The sequence below is a fragment of the Nycticebus coucang genome, chromosome 2 (genome assembly GCF_027406575.1).
Source record: "Nycticebus coucang isolate mNycCou1 chromosome 2, mNycCou1.pri, whole genome shotgun sequence".
Lineage (NCBI taxonomy): Eukaryota > Metazoa > Chordata > Mammalia > Primates > Lorisidae > Nycticebus > Nycticebus coucang.
This window is the reverse complement of record NC_069781.1, coordinates 171,977,733-171,997,174: the sequence shown is the minus strand read 5'-3', so window position 1 is coordinate 171,997,174 and position 19,442 is coordinate 171,977,733. Positions and strand designations below refer to the sequence as shown.

Sequence of the window (19,442 nt, the reverse complement as noted above, 5' to 3'; positions counted from 1 at the left end):
AGGTGGCGGATTCAAACCCAGCCCCGGCCAAAAAAAAGATAAATAAAAATGCATGTTTTTTTTTTTTTTTTTTTGAAAAAGGGTCTCACTGGGCGGCACCTGTGGCTTAAGGAGGAGGGTGCCGGTCCCATATGCCGGAGGTGACAGGTTCAAACCTAGCCCCGGCCAAAAACCAAAAAAAAAAAAACAAAGAAAAAGGGTCTCACTGTATCACCTAGGCTGGAGTGCAGTGGTGTCGTCGTAGCTCACTATACCTCTACTCCTCGGCTCAAGTGATCCTGCCTCAGGGTCCTGAGTAGCTGGGACTACAGCCATGTACACACACCTGGCAGTGTCTTACCTTATTGCCCAGACTGGACATAAATTCATGACCTTAAGCGGTCCTTCCTTCTCAGCCTCCCAAAGTGCTAGAATTATAAGTGCAAGCCCCTGCACTTGACTTGTATGAGACATTTTAGAGAAAAGAAAAGATGTGGATCCTGCTTTCATGTAGTTTATGATCTGGGTTGAGGTGACCCCAGCTCGTTATTCCTGGGTTATAGTGCTTTGGCTTGTCAAGGAAGAGATGTCCTACCTTGTCTATGTTATTAGGGTGAGCCCTCAGCACTTCCAGATAGATTATGGGTTTAATTCTGAAGGTATGCTAGTGACTAACGTTTCATCTCTCCCTATAGTATGCCCTGCATGTATACAATGAAGTGATGAGTGTTGGGCAAAAGTACGGAATCCGGAATGCTGGATATTATGCTCTGCGCAGTCTCCGAATTGAGAAGTTTTTTGCCTTCTGGGGTCAGGATTTAAATACCCTCACCACACCCCTCGAATGTGGACGAGAGTCTCGCGTGAAATTAGACAAGGTACCATGTTTATCCAGATTCCAATCTGTCGTCCAGCTTCCAGAGCAGAGAAATCTGCTAGAGTAAGAAGAATAGCTGATATAGGAGGAAAAGTATCAAAAAGTTGAGACCTCAGTGAGGCATTAGGTGAATAATGATGACTCAGGCATCCTTAGAATGAACACATTAGCTGGGCGAAGTGGCCTGTAATCTTAGCACTCTGGGAAGCTGAGGCGGATGGATTGCCTGAGCTCACATGTTGGAGACCAGCCTGACCCCTTCTCTAAAAAAGAACTGAGCATTAAGGCAGGCGCCTATAGTCCCAACTACTGGGGAGGCTGAGGCAAGAGAATTGCTTGAGCCCAAGAGTTTGAGATTGCTGTGAGCTGTGATGCCATAGCACTGTACTAAGGGTGACAAAGTAAGACTCTGTCTCAAAACAAACAAACAAACAAACAAAAAGACAATACTCACGTCCAGTGCTTTGCTTTTGAAATGAGTGCATTCCAGGAAGTTTTTCGGAGTTGATTACAGCAATTCATTAACATGCCACAAATATTTGTACAAAGTAGTCATCTTACGGTCAATTGGCTGCCTTATTTTGTTGGGTTTTTTGAAGTAATATATGAACAATTTAGAAAAATCATAGTTCAAGAGAATAAGCCAGTCTTTTTTCCACTTCTGAACTCTATCTACTCCCTTATCTCTTTTGCAGGAAAAGCACTTTTCTTATCCCCCCTTTTAGAGAGTGTCAGTGTAGTACAAACATGGTTGAGTTTAACATCCCCTCTCCACTTCTTTGACCTATGTGTGGGGATACACCTGCTTACTATATTGCACCTTATTTAACAAAACCTCGGCAGTTTTTCCGCACTAGTCCACAGATCTGTAATTTTCTTTTTGAGAAATTACATGTAATGATTTTTCTCTGATATACAATAAACAACTCATTTTAAAAAATGGGAAAATATAAAGAAAATTAAAATTACCCATTTTATCCAGAGATAATCACCGTTAATACTTTTCTAGTCTTGTTTTTTGTATATGTGCGTATATAACTATGCATTGAATATAGATCTCTTATTGAGATTATATAAAAACATTTTTCTAAAACAATTCTAGCAGTAGAGACAGAGTTTCACTTTATGGTCCTCGGTAGAGTGCCATGGCATCACACAGCTCACAGCAACCTCCAACTCCTGGGCTTAGGCGGTTCTCCTGCCTCAGCCTCCCGAGTAGCTGGGACTACAGGCGCCCGCCACAACGCCCGGCTATTTTTTTCTGTTGCAGTTTGGCCGGGGCTGGGTTTGAACCCGCCACCCTCCGCATATGGGGCCGGTGCCCTGCTCACTGAGCCACAGGCGCCGCCCAGTTTTGAATTTTCTTAATGTTTACATTCTGTGTGTACTTGTGATTGAAATCTGTGTTTATAAAACAGAAAAAAGAAAAATATATACCTCTGTTGTTTTAAAAATTCTTGAAAGTCTGTTTTATATTGTGAATGTAGTTTTCTACATGGTGAAAGGTGCACCATTTCCCAAAAGTTGCTGGGGATTATGGGAGGAGGCTGCTGCACCCCAATGACACCAGGGGACCATTACCATGGTTATGCTGCTTATGCTGATATTCAAGAGTGCTGACAGACAACTCAGCTGTTCCTCTCTTTCTTAGGGCATGGATTTCATTGGTCGGGATGCCCTCCTGCAGCAGAGGCAGAATGGGGTATATAAACGCTTCACTATGTTCATCCTGGATGACCACGACACAGACCTAGACCTTTGGCCATGGTGGGGTGAGCCCATCTACCGGAATGGACAATATGTTGGCAAGACCACCAGCAGTGCCTATAGCTACTCCCTGGAGCGCCATGTCTGCCTGGGCTTTGTGCACAATTTTTCCGAGGACACTGGGGAAGAGCAGGTGGTGACAGCAGATTTCATCAACCGGGGCGAGTATGAAATTGACATTGCAGGACACCGGTTCCAGGCCAAGGCCAAGCTCTACCCAGTTGCCTCCCTCTTCACCCACAAACGCCGAAAGGATGACGTGGAGATGAGTGACTTGCATGGGAAGTAATGCCATCGCACTTTCTCCTCCCATTGTTTCATCCCACAGAAGCATCAGCTCAGAGCTGCTCTTCTGTCTGACTTTATCCCTCTTTAGCAAACCTTTGCCTCCCTTCTCTTTTATCTCCTTGATATAATTTTGAACTTGGCCTCCTTTTAAACTTTTGCTTTGCAACCTCTCTTGTCCTCCCATCTTCTCCTTCTCCTTTTGCAGTCCCCTTCCTAATACTCACTCTGGGCTCTTCTTCCCTCCCCTCCACTCAGACTCCCGTGGTGGCAGGAAGTATGTCTGACAGGCAGGCCTGAAGCAAGCTCCCTTGCGGAAGTGGGTTATTGTGATTTCAAATGTGCATCTCAAAGCAAGGCAAGCAGGTGTAGTGCAGGCCCCAGGGCGAGTCCACCCCCCCTCAGGCTAAATAGTCTGTTGGTTGCTCTGTGTCCAACACAGCCCTGTGGAGTAGCTTGTTCCTTTCAGCCAAGCTGCTCTGTCTCCTGTCTCATTGTGCTGTGGGTTGGCACCAGATACCTCTAGCAAGAGGATGATCATCTACCTCACTGATGAGAAGGCAGCATTGTGGACCTTGTCTGGTCTGTAGCAGAGATAAACAGTTATCCTGGCACCATCCTCATCCTCTGTACGGAACCAGTTAGCAGACTTTCGGTTTGGGCAGCCTGCCTATAGTTTTCTTCATCTCTTGCTAATCTCTACAGTAAGGTTGTTCTTTCTTAGCTGAGTAAACTAGTAAGTCACAGTGTCTGAAAGGGAAAAACCATGTTGCCTTTTGTGTTGCTTTTCCTACCTGAAAGGGTCTGACCTCAGCAAGTACCACATTGACAGTCCTGAGTTTTCTGCTGTTAAAATGATGCTGCTTTTCTTCCAGCTCCAAGTTCAGCCATCCCATCTAGATTTTCCTCTTCTCCAGTGTGTTCACCTTAAGTCAGCTTCACCTGTCCCCTTTGCAGTCAGCCCATGAGCTCAGCGTGCATTTCTCTCCCTGTAGATCACAAAGGGGAGGTAGCAGGTATGTCATCCCAAGTAACTCAGCCCTGCTGGCTGTGCTGAGTCCACAGGGCTATTGCAACCCCAGGTTTTACTTCCTCTGGCACAGAAAAAAACAAAAGCCGCATGTAGGTGACCTATGTCAGTCCATTGAACTTTCTGAGTCTAAGGGTAAAGTTGCATAAGACTAGAAGATAGCTTCTCTCCTCCTCTTCCAGGCTGTTTTTTCCCATCCAGCCATCCCTCTATATCCTCTGGAATAGAAAATGACTTGGGGTACCCCCAAAGGTGCTCTGTACCCTTTTAAGCAGTATCTCTGTTTTCTGAAGTTGAAACATGGATGTCTCAGACGATATTATGCAGTCACAACATTTAATTTTTCCCTCTGCATGTAACGGCCCTAATCTGAATTTTTTTTTCTTTTTGTGCAGTTTTTGGCCGGGGCCAGGTTTGAACCCACTACCACCTCTGGTATATGGGGCAGTGCCCTACTCCTTGAGTCACAGGCGCCTCCCCCCCTCCTCCCCCCGAATCTGAATTTTTAAAGTGCAAACAAACTGTTACTAGAGATTTTAATTCATTAAACTTTTTCTTTGGAGTCTTGGAAGCATTAGCTCTGGTAGGTCTGTAAGTAGATTAAAGGAGATCACTCACGTTATTGGAGCAGTTCTCAGATGTCTTCCCTCTCCGGTGGTTCTCTGGGATCTCTTATTCCCTTAGGCACACTGGCTCCTTCTAGACATTTCTTGCCATTTCTCCAGCTAGATCACTCCTACTTGATTACTGACTTCAGTGTCCACCTTTCTGGACACTCTTAATTGGTTTATTAAGGGAGCATATGATTAGAATTTGTTGGGAACCTGGCTATTTTGGAGCAAATGTGTATTTAACTAGCCTAGAGATGCTGCTTCTAGGTGAAGAGGAAGAGAATCGTTGCCTTGCTGGAGAGCTGAGCAGTCAACAGCAGCTGGGAAGGACTTGGGAAAGCAGGGCCAAGTCATTGGCCAAATGCTGCTGTCCCAGCAGGGAAAACGGAAACAGATGATGGAGAGCCACAGGTATTCCTGCACTTCAAGACACAGCATTTGCACCACTCCAGAGTCATCTTTGTAAATGAAAATTTATCTGTAATCCAAAAGAAAATCAGTTGTGCATAAAATATAATTCTTCCGACCTTAACTATGGCAATAAATTAGCTATTTAACTGTTACATAGAAGTATCACCAGCTAAAAGATAGAAATTGAAAAACAAAAGCTATTTCTATGGTTTAAATTTAGATAAAGCCATCATCACAGTGTATTTTTCAAATAGAACTTTCATCAGCAATATGTCCCACATAGTTTTACCATTTGGACCGTTTTTTTTCTGTGTTTGCTAATCTCTAGCTAATTACTATTTTATTAATTAGCTTTCCTTTCTAAGAAGTAGGAGGGAACTCTGATGCTGTGTCCAAAATCACGCAGTGAATTTCTGTTGAACTAGAGCTGGAAGTGCTGGCCTCGTGTTTACTCATGTCACGTTCTCCCCGTTTTGCATTTTGAAATTCCTTGTCTGTAATAGGGCCACACTCCTCAGACTCTGACCTGGCATTGATCTTCTGGGGCATCGCTTATTATCAAGTACCGTGAAACATACAGATTTATGTTTTAGCACTTTACAGTTCATCCTTGCAGTCTCTCATATGTAAGCAGTTTTGAGTCTGGCATTTTTCTTTATTAAGTCTGATGTGTGCTCTTTGAACAAGAGGGTCTGCTGGTGAGTGTCTCATCCCTGCCTCTAGCTTATGTTTTGCCTCTGTCCAGTGTTGTCACAAGCACTTTATACTGTCAAGAGGGGAGAGCAGCATAATCTTCCTGACCCACTGATGTCAGAGCTGGGCTCCTGAGTGACAGTATCCTCTCAAGCAAGCAAACAGTGCCAGTAGAGCTCTAGATTTAGAGGCCTAGCTGCAAACCCAGCAGGAGAGAGGAAGGATAATCGAAGCTGTCTTCTGTCCCTAGAGATTTGAAGGATCCCAGACTCCTATGAATGGGTAGCTGGACTTTTTAGCTTCAGGGATTGGGTACTTTTTTCTCTCTGAAATGATCCATCATCACTTGTGTGCTCTCCATGGGGGAGGGCACTGCCTTCTGTTGTTCATATATTCAATTGAAGAATCTTTCTGAACCTGGGAACAGAAAGTGTATTGGCCTCAAACAGATGAAGAGCTGGGTTTGGAGGTGTTCTGTGCGCCTTCTCTTGCCTTGAAATATCTTTCATTGCTTCCCCTTCATTGCCCAGGGCCTCATGGAAGGTTGCCACAGTTGTTTGACTTAACAACTTAAGCTTGCTTCAGGATTTCTCTTCTGTGATAGCAGAAGTGAAGGCAGAAAAGCTCTAACTGAGAAAGTTTTTTTGTTTTTTTTTTTTGTTTTTTTTTGTAGAGACAGTCTCACTGTACCGCCCTCGGTTAGAGTGCCATGGTGTCACACGGCTCACAGCAACCTCTAACTCTTGGGCTTACGCGATTCTCTTGCCTCAGCCTCCCGAGTAGCTGGGACTACAGGCGCCCGCCACAACGCCCGGCTATTTTTTTGTTGCAGTTTGGCCGGGGCTGGGTTTGAACCCGCCACCCTCGGCATATGGGGCCGGCACCCTACTCACTGAGCCATAGGCACCGCCCAAACTGAGAAAGTTTTAAAAGCAAAAGGGGACAAGCACTAACGACTTAGAAAGGCTATTTGATGTCCTTTAGCCCTGCTTTATAGTCACATAGCACCTCCTGAGCAGGACAGCTCGAGCAGATAAACTTGGATGATTACCATTATATTTCTTGTGCCCTTCCCGGGGTCCCTGCACCCCCAAAGTCAAGAGACCCCATTTAGATTAGGGACACAGAGACCCTGTAGCCCAGTGATTAAAGAACAACTTTACTATAGCCCCAGAGATTCCATTTCTGCAGGAGTAAAGTCTGATCACTTCAGTTTGGCTTTCACTGGGAAGTACGCTGTCCCTGGGCGATCTCTCCTGCACACAGTTTTGCCTGCTTGCTTGCTTTCCTGGGCCTTTGTTTCTAAGAAGGTAACTTAAGACATGAAAACAGGCCTTCAGCTTTGATGGTATGTTACCCCACCTTTGCATGGCTTTGAAATTCCTGGCAGATTACCCTGCCATGTTGGTGGCAGTGTCTATACAAGAATGACAGTGGCTTCCCTGAAGAGAGGACCCATAACCTTGATTTCTGGCTCTGTTTATCCTCTGGCTTCTGGGCACATATGCTGGCATTTGCGTGAGTCTACACCATTTTTGAGAACTTGGAAATATATAAAAGGGAATCTTCTAGAAGATTGTACACTGGCTTGCTTTTAGAGATTAGCTACAAGGTTCGTTTTTGTGTCTCTGTTGCTTGTTGGCCAGTGTAGTCAACAGAGTTCTTCTTTAATACCTAAGGTATAGATTTGGTCAGCAGTGGTTAATTCAGAAGAATAATCTTCCACCATTTTAATTTTCTCTCTGCCCTCTGCCCCACACATGCCCCTCACAGACATTGATATAAGCAGGATTTTACCAACACAATATAATGACATTTTTCTTAGGAGTAAAGAATGTTCATGTCATTTGCAGGTGCATGGATTCAGGAGAAGCACAGTTGAGCGGAAGGAAGGCTAGGATATTTGAGGCTTTACCCCTGCCCCGTGTCCACACAGGAAGTGGTGAGTGAGCCATGGGTCTGCCAGCGCCTCCCTCCCACCGCCACTCTGCTTCCATGCCAAGGTGCTGAGTTGTTAGGCTCCTTCACTGTCAGACTTGGGCTTGCCTTGGCAGCCCCTCGTCACTACCAATGCACTGTTTTTCAAGAGGACTGAGTATTTTTGTATATCTTTGCCTTCTCTTTGTCCGTTAAATATCAGAGGTGTTCCCTGTATGTGATTCTTGACTTTCTTTGAGCACAGTGTCTACATCTCCTGGAGAGTTACACATTTTTTCATGGGCCATTTTTCTCATATTTATGTGCACCTGTTTTTATCCTTTGTAAACATCTTCTCCCTTCTTGTTTGCCTGTCTGTCCAGGACAGAAAGTACAAGAGGTGGGAAGGATATTTTTAGCATCAGTTTGAAAATCTCTATATCAGGATTTCCTTTGCACACCAAGAACTGGAGCTGGGAGCCCCTTTTCTCTAAGCCAGTTCTAGTGCCTTACACTCCAGAATGTCAGATAGTGGATAGGAAGAATGAGAAAGTTATTTCAGTGTGTGGGCCCCTGGCCACCCCACATAGCCTCCCCTTCCTCAGAGCAGTGGGCATGGGGTAGGAAGCTCTTCCACGGAGGGGTTTTCTAGCAGCACAGTTAACACCTTACTCTCTGGTCAACACTTGGGATGTATAAAAACACCATTGTATTTACTATAAAGTACGATAACTCATTATCTTTGTCCGTAAATGTGCAGTTCAGCTCAGCCCTTTTCTGTTCCTGTGTAGAGTTAGAATGTGGTCCTGAAGCGTCTAAGGCACTTTAGTAAACGGGGTCTTTTTTCAGAAAGCCCAGTGACTTTGGACACACAGGGTGATGGAGCATTTCTGCCCCCGTGAAGATGGTATTAACGTGTGCACTGTATTTCTATTAAGCTAGGTTTCCATTAAGATTTCTTTTCCTTTTTCATGTTACAAGGTTTGTAAACAAATAAACAGACATTGTAATGATTCTTGTTGTGTCTGCTGGTGAAGTGTTCATCAAGTGCAGCAACCTGGTGTATGTATTTGCCATCACAGAGGACACACAGTGTACATAAAACCGTTTGTATCTACCTATGTTAAGAAAAAAATTAGAAACTGGGGTATGGAGGTTGTGGGTGTTTACCTTCCCCTCCTTGCATCCCTAGGCTGGCTGGGGGGAGCCTCCCCGCTTATCCTAGCTCACTCTCCCTGCCTGTGGCTGAGTTCACATACTTGGGAACTCAAGTCACACTGAGAGATTTGAGCAGACCCATCTTTTGCTCACCAAAATGCCCTCCTGGCTCCTCCTTTTGGGTGGAAAGTTCCATCCTGCTTTGGGTAGAAAGTTCCTAATTTAGGATCAAATGGTCTCCTGCCCAGACACCCTGGCAGAGCCCTCTCATCTTTCAAAAACAAAGCCCACCGGGCATGGTGATTCATGCCTACAATCCCAGCACTTTGGGAGGCCAACGTGAGAGATCACTTGAAGGCAGGAGTCGAGACCAGCCTGGGCACATAGCAAGACCTCAACTCTAAAAAAAGAAAAACGAAAACTTATTTGGGCATGGTGGCACATGCCTGAACAACTCAGGAGGCTGAGGAGAGTCACTGGAGCTCAGGAGTTCAAGGCTGCAGTGAGCTATGATTGCCATGGCACTCTGTCACAGTGACAGAGCTAGACCCTGTCTGAAAACAAAACAACAAGAAACTATTGCACCCTTTACTTTTTCTCCCCTACTAGTTCTGTAAATCCCTCTGAGGAGGACTCACCTTTGAAACTTCACCTACTATTTGCCTAGCATTTAATAGATAATTAAATGAACGCGGAAAAGTAGAGACTCAAAGCTTTAAAATGTTTCTGACATTGGCTCGGCGCCTGTGGCTCAGGTGGCTAAGGCGCCAGCCACATACACCTGAACTGGCCGTTCGCATTCAGCCCAGGCCCGCCAAACAACAATGACGGCTGCAACCAAAAAATAGCCAGGCACTGTGGCGGGCGCCTATAGTCCCAGTCTGTGGGAGGTGGAGGCAGGAGAATCGCTTGAGCCCAGGAGTTGGAGGTTGCTGTGAGCTGTGATGCCATCGCACTCTACCCAGGGCGACAGCTTGAGGCTTTGTCTCAAAAAAAAAAAAAAAAAAAGTTTTTGACATTTAAAGATAGAAAATGTTGGGCAGCGCCTGTGGCTCAAGGAGTAGGCGTTGTGGCAGGTGCCTGTAGTCCCAGTTACTCGGGAGGCTGAGGCAGGAGAATCGCCTAAGCCCAGGAGTTGGAGGTTGCTGTGAGCTGTGTGACGCCACGGCACTCTACCAAGGGTGATAAAGTGAAACTCTGTCTCTACAAAAAAAAAAAAAAAAATACAAAATGTTTAAAATGACCGTTTACCAACGGAATGATGCCCCGGTTGCCTCCCCCATCATGTGTGATTCCTTGATTGCTGTTGTCCCCATCCACAGGCCAGTAGGTATCACTTCATACTATACTGCAATGTGGGATTTGAGTTTTCCTGGGCTCACAGGGCCCTGGGTGCTGTGTGGAACCATGTCAGGATCAATTAGAAACCCAAGTCAGACTCATCAAATCTCCCCGCCAAGGCTAATGACCAGTGTGGCCTCTGTGGCACAGGACTGAGATGGGGTTCCTTGGGAGCAGCCTCAACAAGAGGGATGTGCCCTTTTCCTCCACCTGCTTGTCCACGTGAAAGGCTCTGTAGAGTTAGGGACCCTCAGACACTTAGATCGGGGGTGTCATCTGCATCAAGCCCCCTCAGAACCTCTGATTATTGTGATGTATTAAGATCGTGACTTTGGGCTTGACCTGAAGGCCAGAATTGCCTCTTCCTTGGTGTAAGATCGTGGGAAGTTAGTTACCTTTCCTAGGCCTCCATTTATTTGAGTATAAATTGGACGGTGAAACTTACTTTATAGGGTTTTCGTGAGACTCAAATATATAAAATACTTGGCCCATCGTAGCATCTTTCCATGCACTACAGCTGCCTTTTCATTACTCCTGTGAGGCAAACTGCATGGTCCTTGGGTTTCTCCCAGATTGTAGGAGACAGTGGGAGATGAGCAAAACTGAACGAAGCTAAGAGGTTGAGAGACACACAGCTAGAGAACAAAGGACCTGGGCCTGGACCTATTTGCCAATTGCTTGCTATGGGAGCTGGGCTGGGTCTCCAAGTGCCACTAGTGCTGATAACTGAATTCATTGTGGCTTGATTACTATGTGGGCTTAGTGTAGACTTCCTCCAGGATGCAGCCTTGGAATTAGGTCCAATTATCCAAGCCCAGGGAGTTATTTTTCCATGCCCATGATACACATGTCTATATAGCATATGTGAGCAGATACAGCTGAGCATTTGGTGTTTTGAACACCTGGTGCTCTCCAGTCCTTCAAGACCCTGAATGTGTCTGGATTTTTGTGCTTCAGCCCTTCCTCAGATTAGCTGGGCCCACTCTGCTGCTATATCCTCTAGACCAGTGGTTCTCAACCTTCCTAATGCCACGACCCTTTAATACAGTTCCTCATGTTGTGGTGACCCCCAAGCATAAAATTATTTCCTTTTTTTTTTGTGGTTTGAACCCGCCACCTCCGGCATATGGGACCAGCGCCCTACTCCTTGAGCCACAGGCGCCGCTCCATAAAATTATTTTTGTTGCTTTTCATGAAGTAGCAACGAAACAGCATGCTGGGCATGCCTGAACAACTCAGGAGGCTGAGGAAGGTCACTTGAGCTCAGGAGTTCAAGGCTACAGTAAGCTATGATTGCCCTGGCATCTCTCAGTTGGGTGACCTGTTTAAATATAACAATTATGAAGATGATAGCAACCTCAAGAGGATGCTTTGTTTCCGGGTTTCCCCAGCTCATTTCCACAAAGGACTAACTATTGCAAAACCATCTAGGTCCCTTATCCACAGAAGAGGCTATAGACACAGAGGAGTTTGGACAGTCTCTTCTCAACAGAACTCTACTCCTGAGATGTTCTTTCCTTCACTGCCAGCTTTTATTTGTATGTGTATATATATATATATTTTTTTTTTTTTTTGAGATAAGAGTCCCACTATTTTGTCCTCGATAGAGTGCTGTGACGTCACAGCTCACAGCAACCTCAAACTCTTGGGCTTAAGCGATTCTCTTGCCTCAGCCTCCCAACTAGCTGAAACTATAGGCACCCGCCACAGCGCCCGGCTATTTTTTGTTGCAGTTGTCATTGTTGTTTAGCTGGCCCCGGCTGGGTTCAAACCTGCCAGCCTCACTCGGTGTGTGTGGCTGGCACCATAACCACTGTGCTATGGAGTTTCACTCTGTCACCCTGGGTAGAATGCTGTGGCATCATAGCTCATAGCAACCTCAAACTCCTGAGCTCAAGCAATCCTCTCACCTCACCAAGAGTAAGACTCTGTCTCTACTAAAAATAAAAACAAAACATAACAAAAAAAAATAGTTGGGCATTGTGGTGGGTGCCTTTATTCACAGCTACTTGGGAGGCTGAGACAAGAGAATCACTTGTAAGTCTGGGTGTGGTAGTTCACCCCTGTAATCCAAGCACTCAGGAAGGCTGAGATGGATGGCTTGCTTGAGCTCAGGAGTTGGAGACCAGCCTGAGCAAGAGCAAGACCCTATCTCTAAAAATAGTGTGATGGCAGGGGGCTGTAGTCCCCTATAGAAACAATAGGAGGCTGAGGCAAGAGAATCACTTGAGCCCAAGAGTTTGAGATTGCTGTGACCTATGACACCACAGCACTCAACTCCAGGGCAACAGAGTGAGACTCTGTCTCAAAAAATAAAAAAAATGGAAGACAAAATTATGAAAGTAGCAAGGGAAGAAACTCTGCAGCCTGTACAAGAAAGCATCACGATTAAATGTGGATGTCTTACAAGAAACAGTGGAGGAAGAAGGCAGATGACATATTTAATGTGCTAAGAGGATAAAAACCTATTCCAAGAATTCTATATCCAGCAAGTTCTTCAAAAGTGAAGATGAAATACAAACATTCTTAGATAAACAAAAACAATTTGGTGCTAGCAGATAATGCCTTATCAAAAATACTAAAGGGGCCTAGTATGGTGACTCACACCTGTAATCCCAGCCCTTCGGGAGACCAACGCAGGAAGATCACTTGAAGCCAGGAGTTTGAGACCAACCTGGGCAACATAGAAAGATCCTGTCTCTGATCCTTTTGTAGTTCATAAGCGTAAGGATTGGGTTTTCATGTGCATGCGTGAGATGTACCTCCCACAAATCTTGTTACAACATTGGCACATTACCCATCAGATGTGAAAAAAAAAAGAAAGAAAGAAAGATCCTGTCTCTACAAAGAAATTTAAAAAGTAACCCAGTGTGGTGGCACATGCCCATACTCAGGACTACTCAGGAGGCTGAGGTGGGAGGATCACTTGAGGCTGAGAGTTTGAGGTTGTAGTGAGCCACTCTAGTCCAGGCAACAGCACAGTCAGACCTTATAAAATAAGTTGGAAATTTTTCCTCCTTTTCTGCTTTCTGAAAAAGTTTTTATATGATTGGTATTTTTCCTTCCTAAATATTTTGTAGAATTCACCAGTAAAGCCATTTGTACCTCAATCTTTCTTTGTAGGAAGATTTGTTTCTTGGCAAAATTGTTCTTAATATTTTCTTACAAGCTTTTTTGTTTCCATAGGATCAGTTGTCATGATATCACCTTTTCCCCTCCTGATATAGGTAATTTTGTCTTTTCTTTCTTTGCTGAGTGTTTTTTTTGTTTGTTTGTTTGTATTTGTTTTTGTTTTTGTTTTGAGACAGAGGCTCACTCTGTTGCCCACGCTACAGTGCTATGGCATCAGCCTAGCTCACAGCAACCTCAAACTCCTGGACTCAAGCCATACTCCTGCCTCACCTGCCTGGAAGCTATAGGTGCCCACCACCCCACCTAGATAATTTTTTCTATTTTTAGTAGAGATGGAATTTCACTCTTGTGGGATTGGTCTCAAACTCCTGAGCTCAAGGGATCCTCCTGCCTCAGTCTCCCAGAGTGCTAGGATTATAAATGTGAGCCACCATGCCCAGCCTTGAATGTAATCTTAAAAGAGATTTTTTTTTTTTCTTTTAGGGACCATCAACTAAATTTCATGGCTCCGGGGCTGCACCTGTAGCTCAGTGGGTAGGGCGCCAGCCACATACACTGAGGTTGGCGGGTTCAAACCTGGCCTGGACCAGCTAAAACAATGACAACTGCAACAACAACAACAAAAATAGCGGGCGTTGTAGTAGGTGCCTGTAGTCCTAGCTACTTGGGAGGCTGAAGCAAGAGAATTGTGTAAGGATTGGCGCTTGTAGCACAGCCAGCTAAACAACGACAACTGCAACAAAAAAAATAGCTGGGCATTGTGGGGGGTGCCTGTATTCCCAGCTACTTGGGAGGCTGAGGCAAGAGAATCACTTGAGCCCAAGAGTTTGAGGTTGCTGTGAGCTGTGATGTTACAGCACTCTACTGAGGGTGACATAGTGAGACTGTCTCAAAAAAAAAAAAGAGAATTGCTTAAGCCAATGGTTCTCAACCTTCCTAATGCCTCCTACTGTGGTACCCTCTAAGACAGTCCCTCATATTGTGGTGACCCCCAACCATAAAATTATTTTCGTTGCTACTTCAGAACTGTAATTTTGCTACTGTTATGAATCGTAATGTAAGTATCTGATATGCAGGAAGTATTTTTATTTACAAAGGGGTCGGGACCCACAGGTTGAAAACTGCTGGCTTAAGACCAAGAGTTTGAGGTTGCTAAGAGCTGTGACAAATTAAAAAAAAGAAGAAGAATTGCTTGAGACTCTGTCTCAAATAAATAAATATAATAATAAATTTCATGGCTCTGAAAAAAATGAGCTGCTTCAGAGACAGAATGACTTGAACACTGCAGCTTTGAGTGCAGACCGAGAGAAGAGGTGGCAGCCATGCATGCGCTGGGGTGGGGTGGATCGTTAGAGATACATGTGATAAAGCGAACACAGTGAAATGCGTATCATAAAATCTGGGTGGCAGAATAAGCTGCGTATAGCCTCACCCAGGGAAAGTGCCTTGCAAGAACAGGGCTGCTTTTTCTCAAAACCCACCCTCCCCCTGAGGGTAAAAGGTTAGGACCCAGGAGGAAACTTCACGTAAACCAAGGTGCAATGCTAAGGAGTCCACCAGTGGTTGTCATCCCAGCCCTGCGCTGCTGGACATTGAGACTGGGGGTGGAAGTGACACTTCCAGGGTCACACAGGTAGAGCCTAGTCCCTCATGCACCTCATCTCACGTTTTATCCACTCAGCTCCTCCTCTTCTGCCTAATGACCCTGGAATTGACCTGGACTCGTCTTGCCACCAGGGCCCCTCAGAAGTTGCACCATCTTGGGCGGCGCCTGTGGCTCAGTCGGTAAGGCGCCGGCCCCATAGACCGAGGGTGGCAGGTTCAAACCCTGTCCCGGCCAAACTGCAACCAAAAAATAGCCGGGCGTTGTGGTGGGCGCCTGTAGTCCCAGCTGCTCAGGAGGCTGAGGCAAGAGACTCGCTTAAGCCCAGGAGTTGGAGGTTGCTGTGAGCTGTGTGAGGCCACGGCACTCTACCAAGGGCCATAAAGTGAGACTCTGTCTCTACAAAAAAAAAAAAAAAGAAATTGCACCATCTTGAGCCCCAAAATATTTTTTCCTCCCACCTATCCCAAGTGCCTGGCATCATGCTATTACAGGACAACCATCCACATTTATCATCAAAACACAGGAGGAGGGGCGGCGCCTGTGGCTCAGTCGGTAAGGCGCCGGCCCCATATACCGAGGGTGGCGGGTTCAAACCCGGCCCCTGCCGAACTGCAACCAAAAAATAGCCAGGCGTTGTGGCGGGCGCCTGTAGTCCCAGCTACTCGGGAGGCTGAGGCAAGAGAATTGCTTAAGCCCAGGAGTTGGAGGTTGCTGTGAGCTGTGTGATGCCATGGCACTCTACCCAGGGCCATAAAGTGAAACTCTTGTCTCTACAAAAAAAAAAAAAAAAACGCAGGAGGAGAAAGTGGATTTTATATGATCCAGCACAGAGCAAGGCTGTGGAAATTGAACTCAGAAAGATTGAAATGTGAATGAAAACGCTGGGCGTGTGAAGGCAGAGGCCTTAGGTTAGCTGGGGTGCACCTGGCACTTGCAGAGTGACCTCAGACAAGTGCCTTGGACAGACACGCTGAGCCCCAGTTTCCTCATCTATAAAATGGACACCCATCAGCTGCAGCACAGCTGCTGTGACAATGAAATGAACTCACGTACGTGCCAGGTGCTTTGTAAGCTGTTTATAAGTATTGCTGGGCCCAGGGTGTGGTGAGTTCAAGGTTGCCCGGTTACCCCTTTGAGGGAGAAGAAACTCCTAAGGTCCTGGATATGGTTGGGGACCCACAGCCCAAGGTCAGCTTTGTGGGTCCTTGTGGCTGGCCTGGCCCCCACTCCCCAACACCCACAGTAACATCCACATTTCATCAGTCTCTCCCTAGGAAAGCCAAGGCCCCTGTATCTCAGCCAAGTGTCCATGGAGTTGACACCTAGCTCTGAGAGGGTGCTGACCCAGGGCTGCAGCCACACACACTCCAGTAGGAAGAAGCAGTTGATTCACAAGGTGAGCCCTCGTCTTGGCTTCCCCCCAGCACAGTCTTTTATATCCTAAGAAATGTGGCCCACAGTGCAGATCTGTTGCTCCTTGCTCAGGTGGGATTGTTCAGGCAGCAGCCAGCCCCAAACATCCTGGCAATCCACCACCTGTACACCCCCGCCTGTTTGTCTAGAGGCAGACTTGTTCCCAGCAGGAGTGAAGTCAGCAAGAGCATCACGTGCTCTGCTCCACCCTTGCCTTGCTCTCCTGGCCCTCAGTCACGTGGGTGAGGGTGTCAGGCACTATGCTGGGCCCAGCCCCCGACACTGCCCAGGCAGGCTGTCTTAAGGCCACCCTTTTCCTCAAGCAGATGTGGCCCCAACCCATTCCCCTGTGAGCCCACTCACTGGTGGCACCTGTCTGGTGTGCAGTTACCTCTTGTCCATGTTTAATTCATGGCTGGAGGTTGAGAAATGCTTCCCAGGAAAGGGAAGAAGTCCCCTGGGGTCTTGCCCATGGCCTACCTGCCTGAAGGGCACATAGTTGAGGCCCCAGCCTCCTCCCTGGGTCTGCGGCTGGGAAGTAGAAGCCATTAGTGGACTCGGAAGTCACTGTCCCAGCCAGGACATGGCCATTGGTCACTAATCTGCAGCCCTGGAATGTCTCTGGGCCAATCATCAGGGTCTGTAGGGGCTCCCCAAGGGCGTTAATAATCCTGCAATGATTAGCAGGGGCCATGGGGTCAGTGTGCAGCGCTCGCCTGCTGTCGGTGGGGCGGGCTGTCCAGGTTGAGCCAGGCAGGCGGGCAGCCCTGGGAACTGTCTGTCTCTTTTCATGCCAGCGCCGACGGGAGGCTGTTTGGACACAGCGATTACTTACCAGCCTCCCTCTTTTGTCTGCCAGCTCAGCCTGACTCCTGAGACTGGATAGCTCCACCAGCCTACAGAGTGTACTGGACTAGACGGCTGAGCCACACAGTATCCCGAGTGCCTGACAGGCCCATGCCACGGCCAGATCCCTCCTCCAGGCTGGGGGGCCTCCTGCCTGTACTCCTGGCTCTCCTTGGTGTGATCTGGGCAGAGGTGTGGATGCCCCAGCAGCAGGAGCAGGCTCCGATGCCCAGAGGTAAGGGATATCTGCATGAGTACAAGAACTCTGTGGATGGAGGGGTACTGGGTGACTTCTGGATCTTTGGCTGTGCTGTTGTAACTTAATGAGGAAACCTGGGACAGTCCAGGGGCCCTGGTGGATGGAGGGTGGGGCTGGAGAGGAGGAAGGTGGAAGGGGTGGGCCCAGGGCTGGGGTCAAGGAGGAAAACTGACCAGAGCCTGAAGCTGGGTCCACCAGAGCCTCAGTGGCCTAGAGAGCTCCAGGCAAGGGCTGCAACTGGGCTCCAATCCCCTCCATCTCTACGCCTGCGCCCTCCTCCCTGCACCTACCACCCTCCTCTCCCGGCTTAGGTCTGGTTTCCTAAGAGGGCTGCACTCTCATCACCCTGACTTTCTCTCGCACCTCAGCCCTGAGCAGGAGGGAGAGTTTCTTGCTCCTCTCCCTGCACAATCGCCTGCGCAGCCGGGTCCAGCCCCCTGCGGCCAACATGCGGAGAATGGTGAGTGCCCAGCCCAGCTCTGCTCTGCCAGTGCGTAGCCACAGAGACAGACCCCAGGGGAGGGCTCAGGCATAGCCAGAGCCCACTGGAGGGACCATGGTCCTAGTTCTTGGGGCTTTGTGGCTTCTTAGTGCTGGAGGTCAGATCTCAGGCTCAAACTGGCCTGAACGGCAGGCCTTGGGGCTTTGTGGCTTCTTAGTGCTGGAGGTCAGATCTCAGGCTCAAACTGGCCTGAATGGCAGGCCTTGGGGCTTTCCTGGCATCCTGTTGCCACAGACACCAGGGGACATGGAAGGAGCCAGATCCCCCCACTCCAGGAAAATAAGTCTGGCAGGGTGGGGGGAAGGGCCAGGGGAGACCTTCCTGGGCATATCTGGGCCACTAGGCGGGGCCTGTCCCAGCTCCCTGCTCATTCACTGTTCACATTTCACAGCAGGAGCAGGTCGGAGGGTGAGGTTTCCCACCACCCCTATAGGGCCTCGGAGATGCTGCCCCACTTAGCCTGAGACCCAGCCCACGTTCACAGGCCAGGGAGCAAGGGCAGGCCTGGTGGGGGCGGGCAGGGTTCCCCATCGCTGCCTCCCATGAACTCCTCCTAGGCTGGCTGCCACAGTGGTGTGACCTTGAGAGCTCTGGGGTCGGTTTCCCAGGAGGTGGGGGTGGGGCGGGCAGATGGGGGGGTGGGGGTGGAGATACCAGCTTCTCCTTCTTTCCTGGCCCTAAGTGGTTCTGTCAGACCTCAGGCCTAGCCCCTGGGCCGCCAGGGCTATTCCCAGCTGTGACACCCAGTGGTGGGTGCTTCTGCCTGGGCCCCTGCAGGTGCTGGGATCAGCAGACCGGCAGTTGACACACTTTTCAGGGCTTTTTGTGGAAGTCCTAGAAAACCACATTTCAGTAAAAGGTACAGTGGAACCCCACCACTCAGCCCCTTCCCCCTCTGCCCTCGGCTCCCCTGTGGGCCTCTAGGGTTCCAGGGCACCCCTTCTTTATACACACTGGAGACCTGCCCCTGGGGGAGGCCAGGCATGCTGGGGAAGCCCTGAGGGGCACTTTGCTCTCCGCACCCATTTAGTCCTCACAGCAGTGCTGTCCTGTATTGTACCCATTTTACAGATGAGCTTATTGAGTCTCATGGAGATAACGTGACTGCTGGGGGTCAGGGCCAGACTGAGGGGTGAGGTCGGGGGAGCAACTCTGCTCACTCTGGCTAGAGCCCGGAGGTCAGGAAAGTTCTTACACTCTTCCACACTGTGCCCCTACTCACTACAGGGTGGGGGTGAAAGTCAGGACTGAGAAAGCAGAGTACAGAGGCATGGCCACCACAGAGAGGGGGGCAGCTAAGCCAGGTAGGAGCCCCTGAGCCTTTCTGACAGTGGTCAGAACACAGAGCCAGTCTGGAAAGCTTGAGCGCCTCTCTTGTTACCAGACAGGAAACAGACAGCAGATACCCAACCCATCGCCTGGGCAGAGCCTAAGGGCGCCCACACCAAGACTCAGGGGGATGAAGGCTCCCTGACATCTGACCCCACTGAACTCAGGGTCAGGTGTTAGATACCCCTGTGCTTTCCCAGCACACCAGGGAGAGCTCCAGGGGGTCCTGCCTGACCTTTACTGGCCCTGGTTCAGTGATGGAGATCAGCTCAGGGCAGAAGGTAGA

The 19,442-nt window shown here is 48.1% G+C and overlaps 2 protein-coding genes and 1 non-coding gene across 23 annotated transcripts in view; all 3 read left to right on the top strand.

Annotated features, from left to right (window-relative positions):
- The window catches only part of PDPR (pyruvate dehydrogenase phosphatase regulatory subunit), a 56,557-nt gene extending 53,498 nt beyond the window's left edge, over positions 1-3,059 (top strand). For 9 of the 10 annotated variants that reach the window (XM_053607465.1, XM_053607459.1, XM_053607527.1 and 6 more), the window contains 2 exons: positions 675-857; positions 2,508-3,059. In XM_053607465.1, the coding sequence (XP_053463440.1) occupies positions 675-857; positions 2,508-2,912 (588 nt within the window). In that variant the 3' untranslated portion in view covers positions 2,913-3,059. The remainder of the gene's footprint in view (positions 1-674; positions 858-2,507) is intronic. The other variant, XM_053607492.1, reaches the window with a different exon arrangement.
- A 396-nt stretch (positions 3,060-3,455) lies between these two features.
- Positions 3,456-19,442, top strand: part of LOC128597286 (C-type lectin domain family 18 member A) — a 43,909-nt gene continuing 27,922 nt past the window's right edge. For 2 of the 12 annotated variants that reach the window (XR_008383242.1, XM_053607626.1), the window contains exons 1-7: positions 3,456-7,595; positions 13,256-13,296; positions 14,883-14,986; positions 15,276-15,359; positions 16,071-16,203; positions 17,080-17,301; positions 17,694-17,785. Coding sequence is in view for 11 of the 12 variants with exons in the window: in XM_053607626.1 (XP_053463601.1) it covers positions 17,178-17,301; positions 17,694-17,785 (216 nt within the window). In the remaining variant the exon portion in view is untranslated. Of the gene's footprint in view, positions 7,596-13,255; positions 13,297-14,882; positions 14,987-15,275; positions 15,360-16,070; positions 16,204-16,837; positions 16,859-16,969; positions 17,302-17,530; positions 17,550-17,693; positions 17,786-19,442 lie in introns of those variants that run through there. The other 10 variants (XM_053607547.1, XM_053607597.1, XM_053607555.1 and 7 more) reach the window with 10 other exon arrangements.
- LOC128580352 (small nucleolar RNA U13) lies at positions 12,773-12,876 on the top strand. Its single transcript, XR_008378646.1, has one exon. It is a non-coding gene; the product is annotated as a small nucleolar RNA U13 (small nucleolar RNA).